General features: G+C 48.1%; 5 protein-coding genes across 5 annotated transcripts; 3 read left to right on the top strand and 2 right to left on the bottom strand.

Annotated features, from left to right (window-relative positions):
* Window positions 1-23: 23 nt before the first annotated feature.
* FIESC28_04871 (uncharacterized protein) lies at window positions 24-473 on the top strand (the record flags this gene model as incomplete). The annotated part of the gene is made up of 1 exon (XM_031159018.1): window positions 24-473. One exon carries the CDS (start codon window positions 24-26, stop codon window positions 471-473), a length of 450 nt encoding a protein of 149 aa, XP_031016970.1.
* A 2,015-nt stretch (window positions 474-2,488) lies between these two features.
* Window positions 2,489-3,500, top strand: FIESC28_04870 (uncharacterized protein; the record flags this gene model as incomplete). Its single annotated transcript, XM_031159017.1, has 4 exons — window positions 2,489-2,507; window positions 2,558-2,774; window positions 2,827-3,229; window positions 3,279-3,500. 4 exons carry the CDS (start codon window positions 2,489-2,491, stop codon window positions 3,498-3,500), a joined length of 861 nt encoding a protein of 286 aa, XP_031016969.1.
* A 3,026-nt stretch (window positions 3,501-6,526) lies between these two features.
* FIESC28_04869 (uncharacterized protein) lies at window positions 6,527-11,332 on the top strand (the record flags this gene model as incomplete). Its single annotated transcript, XM_031159016.1, has 6 exons — window positions 6,527-6,621; window positions 6,679-9,284; window positions 9,333-10,228; window positions 10,278-10,535; window positions 10,591-11,168; window positions 11,236-11,332. The coding sequence occupies 6 exons, from the start codon at window positions 6,527-6,529 to the stop codon at window positions 11,330-11,332; spliced, it is 4,530 nt and encodes a 1,509-aa protein (XP_031016968.1).
* A 911-nt stretch (window positions 11,333-12,243) lies between these two features.
* FIESC28_04868 (uncharacterized protein) lies at window positions 12,244-13,884 on the bottom strand (the record flags this gene model as incomplete). Its single annotated transcript, XM_031159015.1, has 9 exons — window positions 12,244-12,319; window positions 12,368-12,551; window positions 12,608-12,686; window positions 12,746-13,102; window positions 13,180-13,279; window positions 13,357-13,400; window positions 13,518-13,647; window positions 13,711-13,758; window positions 13,829-13,884. The coding sequence occupies 9 exons, from the start codon at window positions 13,882-13,884 to the stop codon at window positions 12,244-12,246; spliced, it is 1,074 nt and encodes a 357-aa protein (XP_031016967.1).
* Window positions 13,885-18,460: 4,576 nt separating this feature from the next.
* Window positions 18,461-21,511, bottom strand: FIESC28_04867 (uncharacterized protein; the record flags this gene model as incomplete). Its single annotated transcript, XM_031159014.1, has 7 exons — window positions 18,461-18,868; window positions 18,919-18,991; window positions 19,042-19,958; window positions 20,009-20,518; window positions 20,570-20,835; window positions 20,889-21,209; window positions 21,349-21,511. 7 exons carry the CDS (start codon window positions 21,509-21,511, stop codon window positions 18,461-18,463), a joined length of 2,658 nt encoding a protein of 885 aa, XP_031016966.1.
* Between the last annotated feature and the right edge of the window lie 970 nt (window positions 21,512-22,481).

Genomic DNA, 22,481 nt, shown 5'->3' with positions numbered 1-22,481 from the left:
TAGCATTATACCATCACAGAACCATGAAGACAGACGATTTCTGCAATTCTTGGGTTGAGCCAAGCGAGTATCCGCGGATACCCAACGTCTACGAACCGATTCAAGATGCTCAACTTTCCAGTTTCCACGAAAGCAGAGAAAAGAACCAAGCTGCCAAAAGCGACATGAACGCTCGGAGTAGTCATAAATCGTCCTGGGCAATGCATAGTATCCATTCGAGCGGCGAACAATTTGATGAGGTACTCATCGACGACCCTTCAAACTATTCTGTTATTGCGCAACTGGGGAGCAGCTACAGAAGCGACGACTTTACTGTTGGATCCCGCTTGAGAGAAACGACCAAGGACTGGCAATCATCTCCTGCTCGCTCAGACTCTGCTGAGAAGAGACGTGCAAGACGAGACGCGAGCCTTGAGAAGTGGAAAGACGCAGGCGACAAGCTCTTTTGCCAATCAGGGAGATACCGACCATGATGCGCATGCGACTTTGGTATGTTTGAGGGTTGACAAGTCGCTGTGGAATGGTCGATGAAGAGAAGAAGCAAGCCGTTGACACCGGATGTGAGCGCATATAAGTTGATAATGATATTGACAAAATTTCGTATAGCCGGGGGCCAGAGAGTACTCTTGGTCATTAATTCTCGAGCACATATGCGAATGTCTTTTCTTCTAGTCTGAGACAAAGATTGATCTGCATCGTCAAATGAAAGGATGTTCTAGCTTCAGTCAAGCATTCAAATCCTGCGATTGTCGAGAAATCATCTCAGTGACGTACTACGGTATACCAGCTGGCGAGATACACAGACGACTTGATCGAATGGGAACCAGACCAGACCAGGGTGTGCAGTGTCGTTCCACAGCGCATCAAACATAGTAGATGCAATATCAAGTCAGGAACCGGTTTCAATTTGACACGACAAGGTCGTCGAGGTGCGATGCAAGTGATTTAATGCTTGCACAGGAGGCAGCTTGAGAATCTCGATGAGCAATTGCAGCTGAAACAATAAGACTCCTGCCACTATCTGTCTACAGAATCTCTGCCGGATTAGTCTATTTATGTTGTCTGTTTGTGGTACAGCCACAATTCATTAAGGAAGGTACTCTGCATTTGGTAACTTACCTGCCTCCACTCCAGTTCATAACTGTACGGTAGAATGTCCCACTTTGAACCGGTCAACAATACCTAATGGCAAGAGTAACTCAGATCAAGGTTGTCGTCATTGGAGTGGAGCTCTACTTTTTCACCAATCATAAAACTTGGGGCATGTCTGTCTTGCTTGCTTGCTCGCTCGCCTGCACCTGCAACTTACAACCATGGAGCAAACCAAATGCAGGCTCATGCAAACCAACAAGACAGCCTGGACAGGACTTACCTCCGGGGATAAAACACCCACATCAACGATCCACTTGCGATCATCTCCAAACCGACTTTGATACGTGATATCTTGACCTTGATCAATTCGCTGATACTCACCAGAATTATGTGAAACTGGGTACTTATGAAAGAAAGAGCATGCACTAACCCAAAGATAGCGTCGATACCTACAATCACAGCCCGCCTCGCACAGTTACGTAGACAGTCACAGCATGTACCGCATCTGGCGCCACTGTCATTCCCCTTGTCACCACACCAATACGTTCCAGAATCGTGATGGTCACCAACTTGGACACATCAAAACCAATGACAGCCCGACCTCTATTTAATTCCCGGCAATTTTTTTGGTTGATCAGTAGCTTAGCGCCCTTCTGCAGAGGTCATCTGGTCAAGCAAGGCAGAGAATCAGAAGATGCGCTGCTCAGGTTGGGCAAGGCAAGATCCAAACTCCAAAATGTATCCAATGGCCCGAGGGTAATCATGCGCACCCATGCTCCTTTGAACCAGTTGCTGCCGCGTACTTTCTCGGATCCTGTGGCGTAGGCAATGCAGGTCTCACTCCAGATAGGTACCAAGCTTCAATATCAATGACCTTGTGTAAACTCGCACAATATAATCGGTATTTCGATGTCTAGCCAAAGTTTGATAAGTCAATACTGAGGCAGGTACTGGATACAATCCAAGAATCGAGGTACCTTCCTTAGGTAGGTACCTTCGCAGGCACTCTTTTTCTATGGTGACTGAGCTAGGTTCTCCTGGAGCATCGAGCGTGGTGTGACATACCAAAGGCCATGGTGTGGCTGTTTTGTTCCTGCCCCTCTTTAGCTTGCGCTTCCCCGCAGAACTAAGGCAAAGCACTTACCTACCTGAGGCAGTCCTAGTTCTAATATCTTAGTGGAGATCAGTCCCTAGCTCCGTCCTTATGTCACTGTAGATATGTACGTCCAGCCGTCCACTGGTTTTAAATACTTCCACTTCTGCCACATCCTCCTGAGACCTTTAAACTTGCTCTCCTTTCTCTCAGTCGCCGCAGTTTCTTTAACTATACTGGAAGACAACAAACTCTATTTCAAAACACCACTAGCTCGTAATCACCCTTAAATCGGCGACAAACATGGCCAACTGGCAGCAGTGTACGTCAACTATCCGCTTTATCGCGAACATTGACTAACCCCATCAATAGACAACCCCTTCGGAAAGAGGGACTCCCATTCTAACAATTCCATCCTCGTATACAAGATTCTGACTCTCATCACCTGGATCCTGTCCCTTGTCGTCACCGTTTACTATACGCTCCATCGTCCTGATGATGGCCACACTCGAAACCGCAAGATCTGGGAGCAAAACCACATGTACCGCACTGCTTTCACTCTGAACCCAATCATCACCTCTATCTACTGGTTTGTGCCTCCAAATATCAAAAGTGTGCTCTTATGCTAACGGCTTTACCAGGATTGTCCTCTTCATTCTCCAGGCCGGGTACATTGGTCACCTCTTCTCGAGCAACTCGGACATCGTTCATGCTGCCGCCAGCGTCGGAAGCCACTTCATCTTCAACAACCTCTTCCACTTCGCTTTCGTCATGCTCTTTGTCCGCTCCCACTTCCACTGGGCTGAGGTTATCCTGATTCTCAACTTCATCAACCTCTCCTCCCTGTACTTCCGCCACAACACGTATCCTCGATTTATTCATACGCCTGTTGTTTCCGGACCCTTGTCCTGGACCTTTGTTGCGATCTACTGGAACGGTGCTCTGATGATTCCCCACCCCCACCACCTCGTGCCTCGTATCTTCGGAAACATCTTCATCTGGTCCATTCTCGCTTACGGACTCTTCTTCATCGTCATCTACAAGGTATGTTCACTTACCCCGCCTGAGTGGCACAGCACACTGACTGCAGCAGGATTACACCATGGGCTTCTCGCTTAGCGTCTTCGCTGCCGCCATTGGAGTTTCTCAGTTCCTTCACCAGGTGATTGCCTTCCAGTGGATCTTTGCCTTTATCATCATGGCTCTGCTTTTCGTCGCTACGGTTGTTGTTGCTGTTCCTGCTGCGACTGGCAGGGAGATCAACTGGCGTAGTGCACCTGCTGATCAGGAGCGCGCTCCTCTTCTCGCTGAGTAAAATCAACAAGATGGGTCAATCGAAGGCTATTGCTGGGGGAGCGGCAATGCTTTTCACTACTGGGCCTCTGACCAGTCGCCGCACCACTACGTCTAAAGGCCCAGAGGTTATTTGGTGATTGTGTGGGTTGTGTTTATTGTTCTTAGCCGGCCTGTTCTAGCATTGTTCAACAACCATGTTGAATGCGGAGTAATGGATGAATCTGGCGTTGAGGATTTATCGATGTTTCATTTGGTCCTGCTGACAACACTCGCCGCAGGCAACTTTTGTCCAGATCACCAGCTTAGCCATAATTGGAGGTCTTCCTAGGTATCCAACAAAAAATATGACAAGGTTGAAGGGAACATTTCCTCCGGTGACGATGCATGTTCGCAGTGAATGCTTGGTGACGTAGGGGTGGAGCTTAATCGATAAGTTGCCGACACTAGCGGCTCAATGAAGAATAAACCAAGATCGTCGGTTACCGACGCTACGTCTACCACATAACATCTGATCTATTGGGCAGTGCCGCAGTGGTGATGAAGCCACTACGGGCATTTCCTTTTCCACTCAATGTTGGAAACGATATTTGTCAGATATCTCGCATATACTCAATTCTTTCAGGACCACGAGCTGTGCGCTTTGTAAGCAGGATATTATCTTCAGAAGAGTTGGCAAACAAGGATGCACGCCTAGACATTCTCAACAGTGTGAAAGCTCAGAAGCCTGCATTACAGGATGCTTTTCACAAATCAAGCGATGACAGTCATTCACACGAGCAGCTTGCGGCAAAGTATCCTGAGATGTGGAGTTGTGCTGCATTCGTGGCTGGAAGGTACGCGAGTTCAAATATATCGTAATGTGGCCGCTGATTTGGGTCCTGTTCCAGATTTGCGGCAAAGGAGGCTACCATTAAAGCCCATCCGCACCGACGTCTGACGTTCCACGATGTGATTATCGAGAGACGACCAGTGAAAGGCCAGAGGTTGGGAAGCGGACCGCCGATTGCACGGGTTCGCGGTGATGAAGGAGAGGCGGAAGACACAAGCGCTTTGGTGTCGATTAGCCATGATGGGGACTATGCAACGGCTATATGCCTTGGTTATGAGCCTAGCGCCAATAGCAGGAGAGATTGACGGATATGTTTGTACAAGATGTAACCGAAAGCACAAGGGACAATCTAATGTGGCAAGCGAAAGGTCGATGGAGACAACTTTAAAGGTTGTGTGAAGAATGGATGAGAGGATTAGTTGCAGCCTCTAGTACAGTAACTTAAGAAGCAAAACGAGGAACAAGTACAAAATCAAGCATCATGACACCAAGTTAGCTCAACCGCAAAAAGAAAAGGATTTCTTCCGGTATACCAGGGACTCGAACCCTGAGCCTTAGTCTTAGGAGGACTACGCGCTACCATTGCGCCAGCACACCCGATTCGCTTATGAATCCTTGTTGGTTGGATATGGCAGTAGAAATTTTGTAAACTACTATATAGTTAAGAATCTTGCAAAATCCTTTCAGCGGTTAACAATATGGCCTTTGTTGGAGCAGCGATTCATATATAAACTATCCCGGTCTCTGTTGTTGACTTCCCGTCCTTTCTCTGATGCGAGCAATCACGAATCCACTAAAGCTGGTTGGCATCCAGCAACTCATCTTATACCTGCAGCTTCGGGCCATGACAGGTAGCAGAATGCGGCTCTCCGTATGCCGAGTACTGGGGTCCCGGGGTTAAAGTCTGCTACCTGTACAATACGTTTCAACAGAGACGTTCAAGTAGTTTTGTTGAAAGTATATAAGTATGCACTTCTTGTATTATCTAATAGATCAGGCATACGAAGACAACGACTTGGCCAAATTGAACTCTTATTCACATAGAAACAGATGAGCTATTCCACCAAACAGACAAGCGGTAGCTTCTCTTGTCTGAGCCAACAGCTAGCCACCAAATCAACGGCACACGCTGTAACCTCAGGCGGTAACCACCATATCGAGCAGAGTATAGAATGAATGCCACTTCCCTCAAGACTCAATAAGTCTAAGTATCAATATTGTCTTGAGATCTTAACAATATGTGCCTAGGTATGGAGGTCATGAACTAAGCTTGTACAGCCAGATCAAAGTCTTCTTTTCATGATAATCGTTGATACTTGAATCTCTACTACCCTGGAGATAACACGGTCATTGTGACCTTTACAGGTAGCCGATGCAGCCACAGACACTCTTTTCGTCCACTCACTACTCCATTACGGTCAGCGAGACAACAGAGGAGGTAAGACAGTTTTCCGAAACCGGTCAGAGGCATGAGAATGAGGCGGTCAAAGGATATCAAAGGTTAGGCGTCAATGGTTTTGTCTTATGCTTGCCTTTTGGTGTCTTTGTTTTATGGCCCCTGCTTTCAGCTGGGGCATAGGTGCAGTACTTGCCCTCAGGGTATCAGAAGAATTGGCCCCTAGAGACATAAGAGACGAAATAATTTGGTCACTTTATGCTAGCTCAGACCAGTAGTCAGGTTACTCTATTATGGAAGCCTAAACCTTGGAGGACAATTCTTCTGTTACCCACCTGCTTGCCTACCTGCCCCTGGGCCCCAGGTACCCCCACGGGTCGGCGTTCAGGTTCCGTCATCCACTGGAAACATCAGAGGTGAACCCGCTAGGCAGTTAACGTTCAGCGCTAAACCGCGGGTTGTTGTTGCCAATTCCGCCCCCCGATATTCGGGCTTCAGCGCTCCACTTGCCCACTTTGTGCATAGCCCATTCACCTAATGATCATGACTTCAAAATGAAAGACTAATGCGCCTGCTGCTGCTACCTTGACTTATCTTGATGCTTAGTACTCAGAGTCGGCTCGTTTCTTCTTCATCTTTTCATCCACCCATCGTCTTTGTTGCGTTCGTGATACTAAGATGAAGGCCGAATCGGGCAACATCACACATTCATTATTGCCTGTCCCGACCAACTAAGTTAACCCACACTCCATCTTGTTCCTGTTTTGTTTTGTTCTGCTTTACCTTTTATCTTAGATATTCTCGTATTTTGGTCGCCATCATGGATCTCATAATACACCGCTTCGTCGGTTTGGAATTCTCTCCCTATAATGTTAACGAATCTGCATCATTGCCCGCGGCACCTTATTCGATCAGGTAAGTGTAAACCAGTACAGTACGTCCATGCAACCGCAATATTGACATTATAACCAGTTATCAGAATGCTATGTCATCATCGTCTTCTCAAGTCCCATGGATCCATAAGGTGTCACGCTTTGCCCACTCTGGAATACCACAAGCTGTGGTACTCTCCCTATCACTTATGCAACTCATCTACAGCCTAGATCGAATTCGCCGACAAGAGTCAAGTTGTCGATCTAAAGCTGCCAAAATACGTTGGCCGTATGAAATCGCCTCACAGACGGCAAGGCTCACTGCCGTAGTATTCGTTACACTTGCTTATACGCAAGATAAACTACACTGGATTAACATATTTTCTGTTGCATATGCCTTCATCCTCGGCCTTCTACGCCTCTTCAACCACCTTCAATGGCGCCATGTAGCACTGCATCAAATCAACTTTGTGCTCCCAGCTACCATGGTCATCCTCGTTGCTGGTCATACACTGCCGTGCATCCAGACAGGCACCGTCTGTCTCCACGATACAAGTACCTCGGGGGGTATCGTTGCCATCGCAGTGGCTTCTGTGATCGCAGTCATTACTCCAAGAGAATGGAACCCTCTGCAGGTTGAGCTCAACATTCCTGGCTATGATCAGAGTGAGCCGGCTCCCGAGGAAACTTGCAGCTGGTTCACCTATTACTGCACATACGATTGGCTGACACCAGTTATTTGGAAGGGAATGAAGAGAAAACTCGATATGGCTGATATTCCAAGGATAGCATGGTATGACGAGCCTATGTATCTCCTCCGCCGCGTCCAGGAAGCCCGCTCCATCTCTAAAAAGACCCTCTTCACAGTCCTTCGGTTCCAGAAGCGGGAGTTACTTCTCATGGCCTTCTGGGTCGCCACATCGTACACAGTCGAGAACATCGCTGCATATGCCATGTTCAAGCTGCTTGAGTATCTTGCTAATCCGAGTGGTGCTGTATATAAGCCATGGCTCTGGCTACTCCTCATGTTTATTGGTCCATTATCGCGTTCTATTGCCTTTCAGCAGTACATCTTTACATCCACCAGACTTGTGGTCCGTATTAAATCTGCCTTCACCCAGGAGCTGTATTATACTGCTTTGGCTTCAATGGAAATGGAAGAAGACCCCTTCGAGTTACAGTCAGCGGGCACGAAATCTAAGAACACGAGTGGGCAGACGAGTACCAAAAGCACATCAGCTGGACGCTTAGCCAATCTCATGGCTTCCGATATAGATGCCATCTATAAGTCACGGGATATCATTCAGGCCACTGTCGGCACTCCCGTTGGGACTTTAATATCCCTTTTCGGCATGTACAGGATGATGGGTTGGGCATCTTTGGTTGGCAATGCCATTCTATTCCTGGCTGCTCCTGTTTCGATCTGGCTTGGACGCCTGATGTTTTATTCACAGCGCCAAGTCAGAAAAGCTCAAGATTCTCGCATGTCCCTAGTGACAGAGTATCTTGCTTCTCTTCGGGCCATCAAGTATTTTGCATGGGAAGATCCTATCACGGACAAGATCATCGGTGCACGCTCGGCCGAGCAAAAGGAGCTATGGAGAACCTCTTTGATCCAGGCCTCTCTGAACCAATGTATGCAGATAGTTCCATATCTGTCCCTCCTCGTAATGTTTGGTCTGCACGTTGGCCTTTCCAAACGCCGACTCGATGCTGCAACCGCTTTTACGACCATCTTCCTTGTCAAGAATGTTCGCCGAAATATAATGCAAGCTAGTGCCTTTGGCAGGAACTTCGCGAGCGCACTGGTTTCAGTAACTCGACTTGATAAATACTTCGAAAGTACTGTCTCCATACCAGAATATCCAGTTGGTCCGCTCCACATTGACAGCGCCTCGTTCCGGAAGACAAAGGCCGCCACGTTCACACTGAACGACATCACCATAGACTTTGCGCAAGGAGGTCTCAATGTGATTGGTGGCTCAAGTGGCAGTGGGAAGACTACCCTTCTGTTATCTATTCTTGGTGAAACCTACCTGGAGAGTGGATCTGTGACCAGGCCCGAGGACATAGCATATGCCTCCCAGTCGTCCTGGTTACAAAATGATAGCATTCAAGCTAACATCCTTTTTGGCAGCCTGATGGAAAAAGCTCGCTACGACAAGGTTATTGAAGCATGTTGCCTTTGGGAAGACTTCAAGGAGCTACCAGCTAGGGACATGACCATCGTAGGCGAGAACGGAACCTCCCTCTCGGGCGGCCAAAAAGCAAGAGTGGCCCTCGCTAGAGCTTTGTATTCCAGAGCGCCGCTACTACTACTCGATGACATCTTTGCTGCTCTTGACGCAAAGACCGCTGCTGGTGTTTGGAAACACTGCTTCTGTACTGACCTTTTGACTGGTAGGACAACTGTGCTTGTAACTAATCTCCCTTGGATTGCAGAGCAAGCCGACCTTTCTGTTGTGTTGGATAGGGGCCAAGTAGAGTCAGCAGAACCCCAGATCGGTGTTGTTCGAAGGCCAATTGCCATCGCCCAAGTCCTAGGAGGAGACGCTGACGAGGATGAAGCACACGATGATGTGGTACGGGAGATTCAACCTCACAGTGATGATCTGAATGATGCAAACAAAATTCTGGAAGAGAAATATCTTAGGGATATTGTGAGCCAGGAGATGAAAGCTTCTGGAAAAGTTGGTCGCATGACATGTAAGCACACCCCTTACCGTTTTGGACTTCTGCTAACTTCAACACCAGTTCTACAATATATGAATTACTTTGGACATCCCGTGTTCGTATTTACTTGCCTTGGACTCCTTCTGGCCACAAACATCTTCACGTTCCTCTCCACTTTGTGGCTTTCTGTTTGGGTCGAGGCATACAACCATCAAGCTCATGTCGACATTCCTTATTACATGGGTATCTTTGCCGGCCTTACATTGCTCGAAATCGGCAGCTACTGTTTAGCCATTATAATGTTTGAGTGGGGAGCCTGGAACGCCGCAAGAAAACTTCACAACGACTTCATTCGTGCCATCATGCGCGTCTCGCTGTCGTGGTTCAAGCACATCCCCATTGGACGTATCACCAACCGCTTCTCTAGTGACATGGCATCTTTGGATGGAACGATCAGTACCATGCTGCGCATCATGCTTGATACTATTCTTCTAATGCTATTCCGAATTGGAGCTGTCAGCAGTATCATGCCGATTTTCATGATACCAGCACTCTTCACATGCTTATTTGGCATTCTCATTGGCGAGGCTTACACAAGAACTGCAGTCGTAATAAAGCGACTGACCTCTTCAGCGCAGTCACCCGTCTTTTCTCAGTTTGCGGATACTCTCGCGGGCCTGCCCATTATCCGTGCCAGGGACGGAATGGCATCAACGTTCAGAGAGGAATTGGCAGCTAAACTTCGCACCTGGTCAGCTTCGTCAGAGGCCAGCTTCAATGCGAACCGCTGGGTGGCTGTGCGTGTCGACTTGGTGACGGCTCTTGTCAGTCTTTCGGCCGGTATAATTGCTGTTTCACAAACCGGCGTCGTGGCTGCAGGACTGGTTGGTTTCTCTCTTACCAACGCCAACGGACTCAGCCAGACAATATTACTGTTGGTACGAGCCATGAACGATCTCGAAGTAGAGATGCAGAGCGTAAGTACAATCACTTCTTTTACCGAGCACCTGCTGACCCAATACCAAGTTTCACCGAGTCAAAGAGTACGTCAAATTAGAACCAGAGGAGAAAGACGACAAGAGTTATCCAGAGGAGGGCGAATACACAGACGACCCTTCGCATGTGCTTCCTAAGCATTGGCCGAGCACTGGGAACATCGAGTTTCGGAACGTGACAATTCGGTACGATCCTGACGGACCCGACGTTCTTACCGACGTGAATCTGAAGTTCAAAGCTGGTGAACGCGTGGCCGTTGTAGGACGAACAGGGTCTGGCAAGAGCACGGTAAGTATCATATGCTCGAGGAATGTGCTGTAATACTAACGGTGATGTTCCGTAGCTTGTTCTCTCCCTCTTGCGTTTTACACACGTGGTCTCAGGCGAGATCCTTTACGATGGCGTTGATATTACAAAAGTCCCTCGACACCGCCTTCGCGAGAGTCTTACAATCATTCCCCAGGAGGCAGTTCTGTTCAACGGCACCGTCGAGTCGAACCTGGACCCTGGTGGCAGAGTTCCCAAGGAGGTCCTCGACAAGGCTCTCGAGAATTGCAAGGGAATTGCTTCGTTCTCTCCACAGGCTTCCGACGACAGCGACAACGACACATGCTCATCCCACGGCGAACACAACTTAGTGAACCTAGCGACAAGTGTTGATCCTCGTGGTGAAAATTTCTCACATGGCCAAAGACAAGTCCTCTCGCTCTGCCGTGCACTTATCCGCCAAAACAAGCTGATGCTTCTAGATGAAGCCACAGCAAGCATGGACTATGAGACGGATCGGGGGATCCAGACCGTTCTACGGCAGGAACTCGAAGCGGCCGGAGGTGACCGTACTTTGGTAACAATTGCACATCGTCTGCGTACCATTATCGACTATGATACTGTTGTAGTCATGAGTGCCGGACGCGTCCTTGAGTAAGTTGTTCAACTGTTGTTGAAATCTTGTCTAGTGTGATCAATCACTAACTGACACCCCTTTTAGGTACGGTTCGCCTCGCGATTTGTACAACAAGCGCGGACAGTTTTACGACATGGTCTACCACAGCGGTGAAATGGACGATCTTGAGGCTTTGCTTTAACATAGAAGGCCACCACAATTGCATGATTTGTAGATGATTCTTTGCAAAATGTTGCTATGTATATATGCATGTGGATACGATGAGGTAACAGGCACCACATATAGAGCGATTTGTATAATTTCTATATATACGACAACATTACAAAATTATGACGTACCTTGAACCTCATCTTCGAACCACATTATCAAGTCTTGAAATGCCTACCTAATTAGCGCAGATGTGCATCATAACTTAGCTCTTCTTCAGACCAGCTGTACTGTACTGTACTGTAGGTAATTTATAAGGGAACTGTGCACTGATTGATCATAACATGTCATTTACGAGCTCTATAATTTACCCAGACGTCCGAAAGGTACCAACAAGTGAGCCGGAATAATCATTGTAACCTTAAAAAAAAAAAAAAAGCCCTCGTGTGTCGTGTATTTTCATGCCCCGCTGCAACCTTGCTTGAACCGATAAAATAACAATAAGAAAAGGAGCATATATGTTGAGAAAAGGTGTAGCAGATAACAGTAATAAACAAGTAAAAAAAAAATAGTGATAAAAAGCTCCTCTTAGCTCGAGACAATAAAACATTTCCCTCATAGAGGTAGCTGTTTCAAAACATGCCTGTCAAACAATTCCAAAGTCTTTCCCTTGTCTCCCCAACGCCAGTACGTGCGTCCGTGTTCTTGCATGTGCATGCTTAGTGGTTGCGGTGAATATCTCGGCACTCGTCTTCCTTTCAAGTCTTGTCGCTTCTCCTGTATCGTCTTTTTCATGTAGGCACGGGATAGTGTGAGTGTGGTGGGATGGATCATGGGCGTATGCGTTGAATTTCGTGGTATCATCGGCACTGACTTGGTCTGCTTCTCCCTCAAGTGTGCATGCACTGGTAGCATCTCCTCCCCTTTATTAACCACTTCTCTCCTTTATTGTCCGTTAAACTGCTCCTCCATGTTGGTAACACCAGCTTCAACATTATGATAGTCTAGAATCTCCGAGTACCTGCGTATGTCAGCACTTGTAGCGTAATGAACATCCCGTTAGACTTACATCATGATCTTCCATGTATCAACGGGCAAATCAGCATCGTTGAAACTCCAGTCGAACTTCTCCTCAGCCACGGGCTCATCCGTAGGATCATGGTAGGGAGAGAGATAATCGTGAGCGAGAGCCTCAGTGGCAGTTATTCGCTTCTTAGGGTCGAAGACAAGCATGCGCTCGAGAAGGTCGATAGCTATCACTTTTGTCAGCTCAATGCCCCTGAATCAAGCCTAACGTTTATAAGCATACCTGAGTCGTCGGCGTTCTTGAACTTGTTGCGTAGAGGCTGGCGCTCACGCTTAGGTAGCGACTTCACGAACCGGAGAGTCTATACATGGTCAGGATTGAGGTCCTAGATAACAGTTTCAAGTGTTTTGGGTAACTCACGTTCTCGCTAGCGATGGTGTTAATAACATCATCAGGAGGAGTACCGAGCAGCTCAGTGATGATGGAGAATTGGTTGACGTGATCCTTTCCGGGGAATAGAGGCTTTCCCTCGAGCATCTCAGCAAAAATGCAGCCAGCACTCCAGATATCGACCTCGACGTCGTATTTTTGCCAGGTGAGCATGATCTCGGGAGCTCGGTAGTATCGTGTGGAGACATAACCTGTCATCTGAGGGTCCTGGATGCGTGCAAGACCGAAATCGCAGATCTTCAAATCGCAGTTTTCGTTGACGAGAATGTTGCTAGGCTTGAGATCGCGGTGAACAACGCCGGCCGAATGCACGTACTTGAGACCACGCTGTAGGGAGACCAAAAGTTAGCAAATGTGGCCATCAACAAATAGATCTCGCTTGGCGAGACTTGGTTTGGACATACCATAATCTGGTAAAGGAAGTACTGGATGAACTGCTTTTCGAGAGGGCGAGAGGTCAATAATCGGTGGAGATCGGTACCGAGGAGTTCTGTGACGAAATAGCTGCAATGCTGTCAGCGCAAGGACGCGGGGAAACGCGGCGGGGGAGGGGTAGAGCCAATTGTAGCTGGGTAACGTACATGTCTTCCAAAGGCGAGATGAAGATATCACTGAGGGAAATGACCTAATGAAAAGTCCTATTAGCGTCATGAAACGAACAATTGTTCGAAGAAGGCAAAAGACATGGGGACGCGTTCAATCAAGCTACGCGGGGTTGAGCTATGGCGGGGCTGGCGCTCACGTTTTCATGCTTAAGGTGCTTGAGCAGCTTGAGCTCACGGTATGTACGTTTGGCGAGCACAGGTGTGCTGAAAGGCTTCATAATCTTCTTGACGGCAACATTTTGGTTGGTGAGCTGATCCCGGGCAGAGCTGTTGTGAGGAATCGGTCAGTTTTCGGGTGCAGGAACAGCTGTAAGGATCGGGTGGACGTACCAAACGAGACCGAAAGCTCCCATGCCAACAGGCTGGAGATCGGAGTATCTGCGCAAGACGAGTCAGCAATGCGATGGATGGACGACTGGTAAACCTCAAAAAAGGATATCTAACTTACCTCGAGGTGATCTCGAACGTGGTTCCGAAGATCTGGGCGCGTACAAACTCGGCCATGGTGAATGTGTGGTTGTTGGGCGAGAAGGTTGAGGGTAAGAGTGAGAGTGAAAGGTGAAGAGTTTCCTAGCTGCAAAACGAGGAACAGGATGCAATGAGGTATAGATGATGGATGGTGGGCGGGGCGCAGACGTAATCGTCCAAGATCGTCAAGTCAGGGCTGGTTGATGGTCCTGGCGTGCAGTGCGAGATAAAGTAAAGAGTAGAAAAGGCAATCTAGCTGTTGGATTGGACGGGTTGCTGGGGATGGAAATGGGATGGACCGATAATGGGTCAGGTGAATGGGAAATCGACGATCGAGAAAAAGACGATGACCGTGACCGGGGTAGCAGTAAAAAAAAGCGATGCAGGTTTTCGATGTCGATTAGAGTGTATCGAGCGCGGGGCGGGAATTTCCCACTGGATAGTGGTTCAAGGAATTTGGTTGATTGATGACTGGATTACTGAAAGTCTTTCTCGGCGATCGACGTTTGTCGTTAATTGTCGCTTTGGACTCTTTTGTGACTGTTGTTTTCCTTCGACGAATGTATTAAGGTGTCGTTGACAGGTAGGACCTAAGCGGGGTAGGTAATGTAGGCGACGGCAACGTGTCTGTCAATCACTGAAGTATTAGCGACTGCTACATAGGTAGGTACTGGTAAAAATGATAAAGTCAATCAGGCGGGTTGGTGAGCAGTTCTGGAAGCCGTCCATAGAATCGCCACCCCAAGCAGCCAATGCTGAGCAGCAAATAACCACTAGAGCAACTGCTGGTGAATCGGAAACAGTCCATGAGTTCCATGTCGTGTACCGTAAAGTCAGGGCTATGACTGGTGAGGGGCAGCTCCGGGCGGGGCGTCTGGGAATGAGACTGCCCTGAAGGCGAACTAGACGTCGGAAGACCAGGTCCTGTCTTGTCCAACAATAGTGGTCGGGTGGCAGCACAGAAACCAGAAATAGCGCCTGAATCTGTCTGTATCACTTCCTGTCCAGTGTAGGCGACGCAGACCTGAACCTTGGGGGGCCTGGGCACCGTCTAACTTGGAGATCACCGCGGCTCTTCACTCCGGGCTGTGTCCCATACACCCACAGCAGCGGTGGGGTCCAAAACTGCCCAACTCCATAGATTGAGGTGCCCTTGACGCCATCGTCCCCCAATAAACCAACCAGCCAATGCTCTCTTGTGGTTGATTGCCAGAGGCCGGACGAAACAGGCACATTGCCTGGTCTTGACTGGGGGGTAGGATCGGAAGCGTTGAGGGAGACTCTGGGGTATTGTCTGCGCAACAAGAAAAGCTTACCTCTGTTCGTCTTTTGCTTGTGAAAGCGACCTCGAGTGCAAGACTTGTTTCGGGTCAAGTCAGGATGGTCGGTCAAGTGTCGATCGCAATGCTAACAAGGCAAAGGATGGTAGGTAAGCAGGTTGGTTGTAAGAGGAGAAAGGTTGCAAGAGGACGGAGGGAAAAGCGAAAGTTCAACAAGGAGACGGGTTTACATGAGGGATGGGAGGGTACATGTACATATATACGTGACATCCATGGCAGAGGACATGCCATGACATGGAATAGGAATTCCTAGGGCAGTCATGAAGCGTCAAGTATTGGTATTGGTTTGTGTGAACGGAGGGCCGCCGGTTTCTCTTTTTTTTTTAGGTGGGGGGTGCATGAGGAGGGGAAAGAGAGCTCCGGGGCGTATGGAGGCTTGAGATGCTCTGTGCCTACCTACCTGCGACTGACTACTTAGTGCCTACAGGTTCCTACCTAGGTACCTACCTAGGTAGACAAAGACGGGAGGACCCCATCCCTTGTCACCGTCTATTTGGTTTGGTCTGGTTGATCTCTGCTCTTTCCCCTTGGAGAGACCCTGGCAAGGCGCAACACGTAATGGGATCGAGATCTCTCAGAGTGGTGGATATCAAGGTTATGCGCTACACTTACTCACTTACAGCAGACACTATCTGTTTTACGAACAAATGATGGGGCTTTCTCATTCAATATGCGGAAAGTTGAAAATTTGATTGATCGATGGACCGATGGATGGTTACCTGCTGCGAGCCCTTACAGATATCGGTTGGCCTTCCTAGGTTCTATACCTAGTCCATGCAAATCAGGGTCTTTGAGAGACGGTTGAAATCATCCTTCTCTCATTATGGATGTTACTTGACTTGATGATGAGACGCTAGATGCACTGCTTGCAATACCTGATACTTGTTGAGTGTCTGGTCTTTGTATAGTCATTCCATGCCTGCGTATGTAGAAACTGTTTGTTGTCTTGCTGGCATCTATGTGATTCAAGTTAATAAGTAAAGTACATAAGGTAGTACATAGACTGACTGCCATGATGGACAGAATCCACTCTCAAGCCTATACCTGCTGGGACTTTCATGCCAAGACCACCCTGACTTGAGCAAGTCACCTATCATGGCATCACTTTAATAAACCACCATGTTCGATAATATTATCTGTTGCTCATATTTACAATTATAACCATCATACAAAACATCATAGTGCCTTGAATTAACCATGTTTTCTTCTACTATCTGTCTTGTCTTGTCTCGTGTCTGCAGAAACCTGCATTCAACTTCACATGGCATGTTTCAAGATATGACGTCAATTCAGCCTCCACTGTCCTAACTCCTAACCCCTGTCAACTATCTTGACAGCGCACGCCCAATGCACTAAGGTTCCTTCCCCTTAGGTTCCCTTTACCTCTCCTTAGGGTCTTTTCCAACGGCGCCAGAACCCTCTTCGATCTCTGATCTTTTTGTGTGGGTCTGTACCTTTACACCCAACATTCGCCCAAAAGGTACTTATGGTCCCGATCCCTCACGCTCAACGACGTAACCCGCTCATCGTGAATTGCATGGGACGATCGAATATTCTCCCGAATAATCTCTGAGGTGGAGCCACTTCCCAAACAATCCAACTCAACTTGAATTGACTACATATCACATCAATCTGAGGTTGGTTTTCATCACGCGCTCACTGCGACCCTGCAATGAATTTGTCCAGGTTTATCGGCATCTCTTTTTTTTTTTTCCCTCGTTTATCTACGTCATCTTGAATACACACACTTTATTGTATGCATGTGCTCGGATGTGAATGGTAAAGAGTCCCACAGGAATAATAGCCCTGACATTGAACAACTGTTGTACAGTACACCAACAGTCCATGCAGTAGGTACATGGATGCAATGGTTTTCTTGATGAATGAATAAAATGTCCGTCTTCCTCAATCATGGCTTGCTTGTTTCACTGTTGCGGTGAGGACTTGCAATGTCATTGGCAAGTGACAACAAGGCTCCCCGATGACTTATATGCAAACACTGAATCGTAACGAGGTCACACACTCGATTACCATTCGAGATCAAAATGTCACGGTTTATCCGTACACAAGTAGATAAAGCATGTATCAATCAGGCCATCACCGCTCAACCCTCGCTTCATAATACGAGCCTGCCCTGTCGATCCCTCCATCCATCTCCCTTCCATCCCATCTCATCCTATCCCGTCTGAGATTCATCTTGCCCTCCCGCTCCCGTTCCCCTAACCCAGGAGAACCCTCCTTATCCTATTCTCGTACAGATCGGCTACTGCCCCTCCGTTCGAGACCATCTGATCGGCATCCACCGAATCTTCAAACTCTGTCTTTCTCACAGATCTTCGCACAGGCGAGCAACCAAGGGAACTCCCGCCCCAACTGTACCAACTGTTTGGTACCGAATCATCGTGGTCCACAGCTCGTCAACCTTTCACTCTGATCATCCACTCAGACTACTGTACATATTATATAGAGCACAGTACTAAGCCAAGTGCTAACGATATCGCCATCTCCGACTCCCTCTTCTGACATCATCCTTTACCGCGGTCGTGGTTCAGGGTGCAACCCTTTCAACACAATCTAAAATGCATGTGCGTGGGCTGTGTTTAGTCCTAGAATATCGTCCTCTCTTACGGTCCGGCTAGAATCCTTAAATCCCTGGACTAGCATTCACACTTGACATGCAACATGGCAAAGATGCCTATAAATCCCCAACTAACCCCTGCCTAGACCTCCTCTAGAACACCAGCTTCCTTCGATTCGTGGACATACTTCCCCACAGAGTACTCTTACCGATGTTTCTTTCTTTAGCAGTGCGCATATGTATATGGTGTGGGGTTGGGAAAATGCGGTGTCTTGCAGGCTGAACAGCCCGTTCGGATTCTTTATCGATCTACACTACTGATCTTTACCCTACTTATCGTACCTGAACATTAGGTAGCACCCCATTCGTTTTCAAGTAACTTTTATCTTGACAACAAACAAGATGACCACATGAAGCATACTCATACGACAGAGAAGCAGGCGCTTACAAGACGGCCAAGGACTAACTATGAACAATGTATCGTGAACGTTTCATTACAAAAGAGAAGCCTATCCATTGCACACTCTTGCCATGTATCTGTCTCACTGCTCAACATAATTCTCTCCATCCAATCATATTGCATCAATCTACTCATCTTTACGCTTCTTGCTATCCCTCACGTTTAATCCACGCCGGACGGTGAATCTATCCACATACCCATGTCTACCTTTATTATAACCAAATCTTTCATGGTCTAATCATGGACAACAAGAGGCTCGGCATTCCAGATACTCTCAGCATATTCATCAATGCAGCGATCACTGCTGAAGAAGCCCATGCGAGATACAGACGTGATTGTCTTCTTGATCCACTCCTCTTGGTTTTGATATGCCTCGTCCACCAGCTTATGGGTCTCGTTGTAGCTGTGGAAGTCGTCAGACACCAGGTAGTAGTCACCATGATCGCGGACGGCTGCAACCAAAGCACTAAAGTCGTGGACTGAACCGAACGTGCCCTTCTCAATCTCAGCAAACACCTTCTGCAAATCAGGATCGATCTCGTGTGAGCCGTATTGATGACTGTGGCGGAGGTCTTCGACATCTTCGGCAAGGTTTCCGAACAGGAAAATGTTGTTCTCGCCAATCTCGCGAGTGATTTCGATCTAGGTCTGGTCAGTGATGGACTCTGAAAGGAAAGTTGATATTTGCTTACGTTGGCACCATCGCAAGTACCAATGATGAGACCACCGTTCAACACAAATTTCATGTTGCTAGTGCCAGACGCCCTGTGGAATATGTCAGTCGCTTTTCTCTCATCTTTTTGGTGCTCACTTACTCGGTACCCGCCGTAGAAATATGCTCGCTGAGGTCCGAAGCCGGTGTGATGATCTCAGCCTTGCTGACATTGTAATCAGGCAGGAAGATAACCTTAAGTAGGTCGCCAATGTCCTCGTCGTTGTTCACCACAGAACCAACAGCATTGACGAGATGAATAATCTGCTTCGCCATCCAGTACCCGGGTGCAGCCTTGCCTCCAAAGATGGAAACACGAGGAACGACCTTCCTGCGCTCTTCAGGGGACAGAGACTTGAGATAAAGGTATCGATGGATGACACCAAAGATGTTGAGCTGCTGGCGCTTATACTCGTGAATTCGCTTGACTTGGACATCAAACAATGCGGAAGGGTTCACAGTGACACCCACGGCGGACTTGATGAGCTTAGCAAGTCGAACCTTGTTGGCGTACTTGATCTCTGACCACTCCTTTCGGAATTCTTTATCCTCGGCATACTTCTCGAGTTGGTTGAGAGTTGTGAGATCCTTGAGGAAACCGTTGCCCCCAACCTTGGATGCGATCAGTTCCGAAAGGCGAGGGTTAGCCTGGTGGAGCCAGCGGCGAGGAGTGATACCGTTGGTGACATTGGTGAATTTGTCAGGGCCGTAGATTTCGACAAAGTCTTTGAAGATGGTGGTCTTGATCAGATCGGAATGCAACTCTGCGACACCGTTGACCTTGTGCGATCCGACAATTGCTAGGAACGCCATGCGTACCATCTTTGTCTGAGACTCCTCAATGATAGACACTCTTCTCAAGATGTCACGGTCGTTGGGGAAAGCCTTCTCGACCTTCTGGAGGAAGAAGAGATTAATGTCGTAGATAATCTGCAAGTGACGAGGCAGAAGGTGCTGGATCAGACCAACAGGCCACTTCTCCAGAGCTTCAGGCAAGACAGTGTGGTTGGTGTAGCCAAACTTGACCGTTGTTAGAAAATAGAAGCATGTCCAGAAGAGGCAATACTCACAGTGTTGACGACAATGTCCCAGGCCAAGTCCCATTCGAGATGTTCAATGTCGATGAGAATTCGCTGCAACTCGACGATGGCCAGCGTAGGGTGAGTGTCGTTGAGTTGAATAGCTACCTGTTCGGGGAACTCCTTCCAAGGACGGTTGGACTTCTTGAAGCGGCGAACGATATCATAGAGGGAGGCTGCAACCCAGAAGTACTGCTGCTTCAGACGAAGCTCCTTTCCACGCTCCAAGTTATCGTTGGGGTACAGAACGGCGCTGATGGTCTCAGCGCGCTGTTGATCGGCAACTGAACTTTCGTAATCGCCATTGTTGAACTTTTGGAAGTCGAATTCTCCACCAGAAGCTTTACTGGACCAGAGTCTCAAATTGTTGGTAGTGGGCGTGTCATAACCTGGGATAGGGACGTCGTAGGCGACGGCTTGGACGATTTCACCCCCTTCCCAGATAGCAACAGACTTACCGTTCGCATCCGTGGTCTTCCTAACATGGCCGAAGAATTGAATCTATACCTGATCAGCTGTGCTTCGACCATGATAAGATGTTGTGTTACTTACATCAACTGTAACATCGTGTCGAGGGAACTCCCAGGGATTAAAGTCAAGCCAGTAGTCAGGCACCTCAACTTGATACCCATCGACAATTTCCTGCTTGAAAATACCATATCGATATCGAAGACCATAACCCCAGGCGGGGTAATTAAGGGAGGCCAGACTGTCAAGGAAACAAGCAGCCAGTCGGCCAAGGCCACCGTTGCCCAGCGCAGCATCGTTCTCTTGAGTAATGATATCCTCAATTCGGAATCCGAGCTCAGCAAGACCAGCTTGATACTAGTGTCAGCGCATGAAGAGGATGTTTAGATTCGAGTTTACTTACCCTTTGCAGTATCTTTCTGGCCTACGTTGAGCATGGCATTGTCGAGGGCTCGACCCATTAAGAACTCTAGACTGAAGTAGTAAACACGCTTGGAATCGCGGTAGGTCTGCCTTTGTTGAGTCCTGTTCCAATCTAGAATTAGACGGTCGCGGAAAGCCAGACTGGTAGCAGAATAGGCTGCATGTTCATCGCAATTGAAAACCGAGCGAGCGAGTGTTGTCTCGACATGGCGAACTACTTCTTGCTCGAAGCCGTCTTTACCAGTAAATCCCTTAGACTGGTTACGCTTCCAAGCTTCACGCTGAGGCTCGGGGATAGAGGCTAACAAGTGTAAGTGGACGTTGACAAGTGGGTCACCGAGGGTCACGAATGGGTAGCTATAAGGAGAAGGAAAGGAATTGGGAAAGTCAAAACGACCAATCCCCCGCTATGCAATTTTGTTGTATGATAAACAACGTACCTTCAAAGCTCTTGATCTCACTTGGACCAAAGCCAGTGGCAGTTCGGGTGTGCTTTGGACGGGAGATGCCTGCGGGGCCAACAGCACCCTGGATATCGACGATCGGAGCCGACGTGGAGGGGCGCCTCTCACGGGTGGGCAGACGTTGCTGTTCGGATGCCATTGCGTCTGTCGGCAACCTTGTTAGTCAAGTGATATGAAGCAGAAGGTAACTGGAAAACGAAAAAGAAGAGAAAGTGTCCCACGAGGCAATTAAGTACTCAACCGCCCAATGCAAAACCCATGTCATATTCTGAAGCGAGAATCAGATCAGATCACTTACATCAAGGTTGACTGATGCCACTGAACGAGTACTGTACGTCAGATAAGACGACTGGCTAAAGACACGAGATGTGTACAGCTTTAGGTGGGGGAGCGGGGTCGTTGGTGCAAGGTAAAGTTGCAGTAGCTTGTTGAGTGCCCTACTACTTTCGGGGAGCTCAGATCCCAATCAACGTAGGAAATCAGGCGGGTGTTTCTTGGCAAATAGGTTGATGTGACAAAGAAATCTTGAAACTGATAGATTTCAAGTAGGGCGTTGCGATTATCCGTCGAACTCTCCAAATCACAGGGTGCTTTGGCGGATGGGGACGACTGGAGAACTCGTTCGTTTAGCTGATCCGATGGGGATCCGGAGAAGGCGGCAGCTTGGGGAACAGGGGAAGCTTGAGCCTTGGTGGAGTTGACAAAAGAGATATGGGGAAGAAGAACGACCAGGGTACAATAAGGACGGATGAAGGTGAGAGCTGTGAGTACCAATTGCAAACTGATACTGCCTATAAGGCGAAGTTAGGTAAATAGGAGGTCAATAGAGGATGATGAGGTTGGGAGTGGAAGGGAAAGAAAAGGAGGAAGAGACCCGATCATGACTGACAGAAGCTGAGGGGGAGCTTTGTTGAGCTTATAGGTCGGCAAGTGCGATGGTGGGAGGGAGCTTTCCGTCCATCTCCTTCACGGTCCCACCCCATCCATTCATCATGACAACCTCCTGCCTGCTCTTGTTTGTGCTTGTACATTCGTCCTTACCTTACTCCTCATGGCAAGACGAGACAACAGAGCTACCATCGATTGCTTAAATTAGCGTGCAATAGCAT

Source organism: Fusarium coffeatum (assembly GCF_003316985.1).
Source record: "Fusarium coffeatum strain FIESC_28 chromosome Unknown BRIP53273_contig_106, whole genome shotgun sequence".
In the NCBI taxonomy this organism is placed as follows: domain Eukaryota; kingdom Fungi; phylum Ascomycota; class Sordariomycetes; order Hypocreales; family Nectriaceae; genus Fusarium; species Fusarium coffeatum.
Note: the sequence above shows the minus strand (reverse complement) of the source record. Positions and strands in the feature narration are given on the sequence as shown.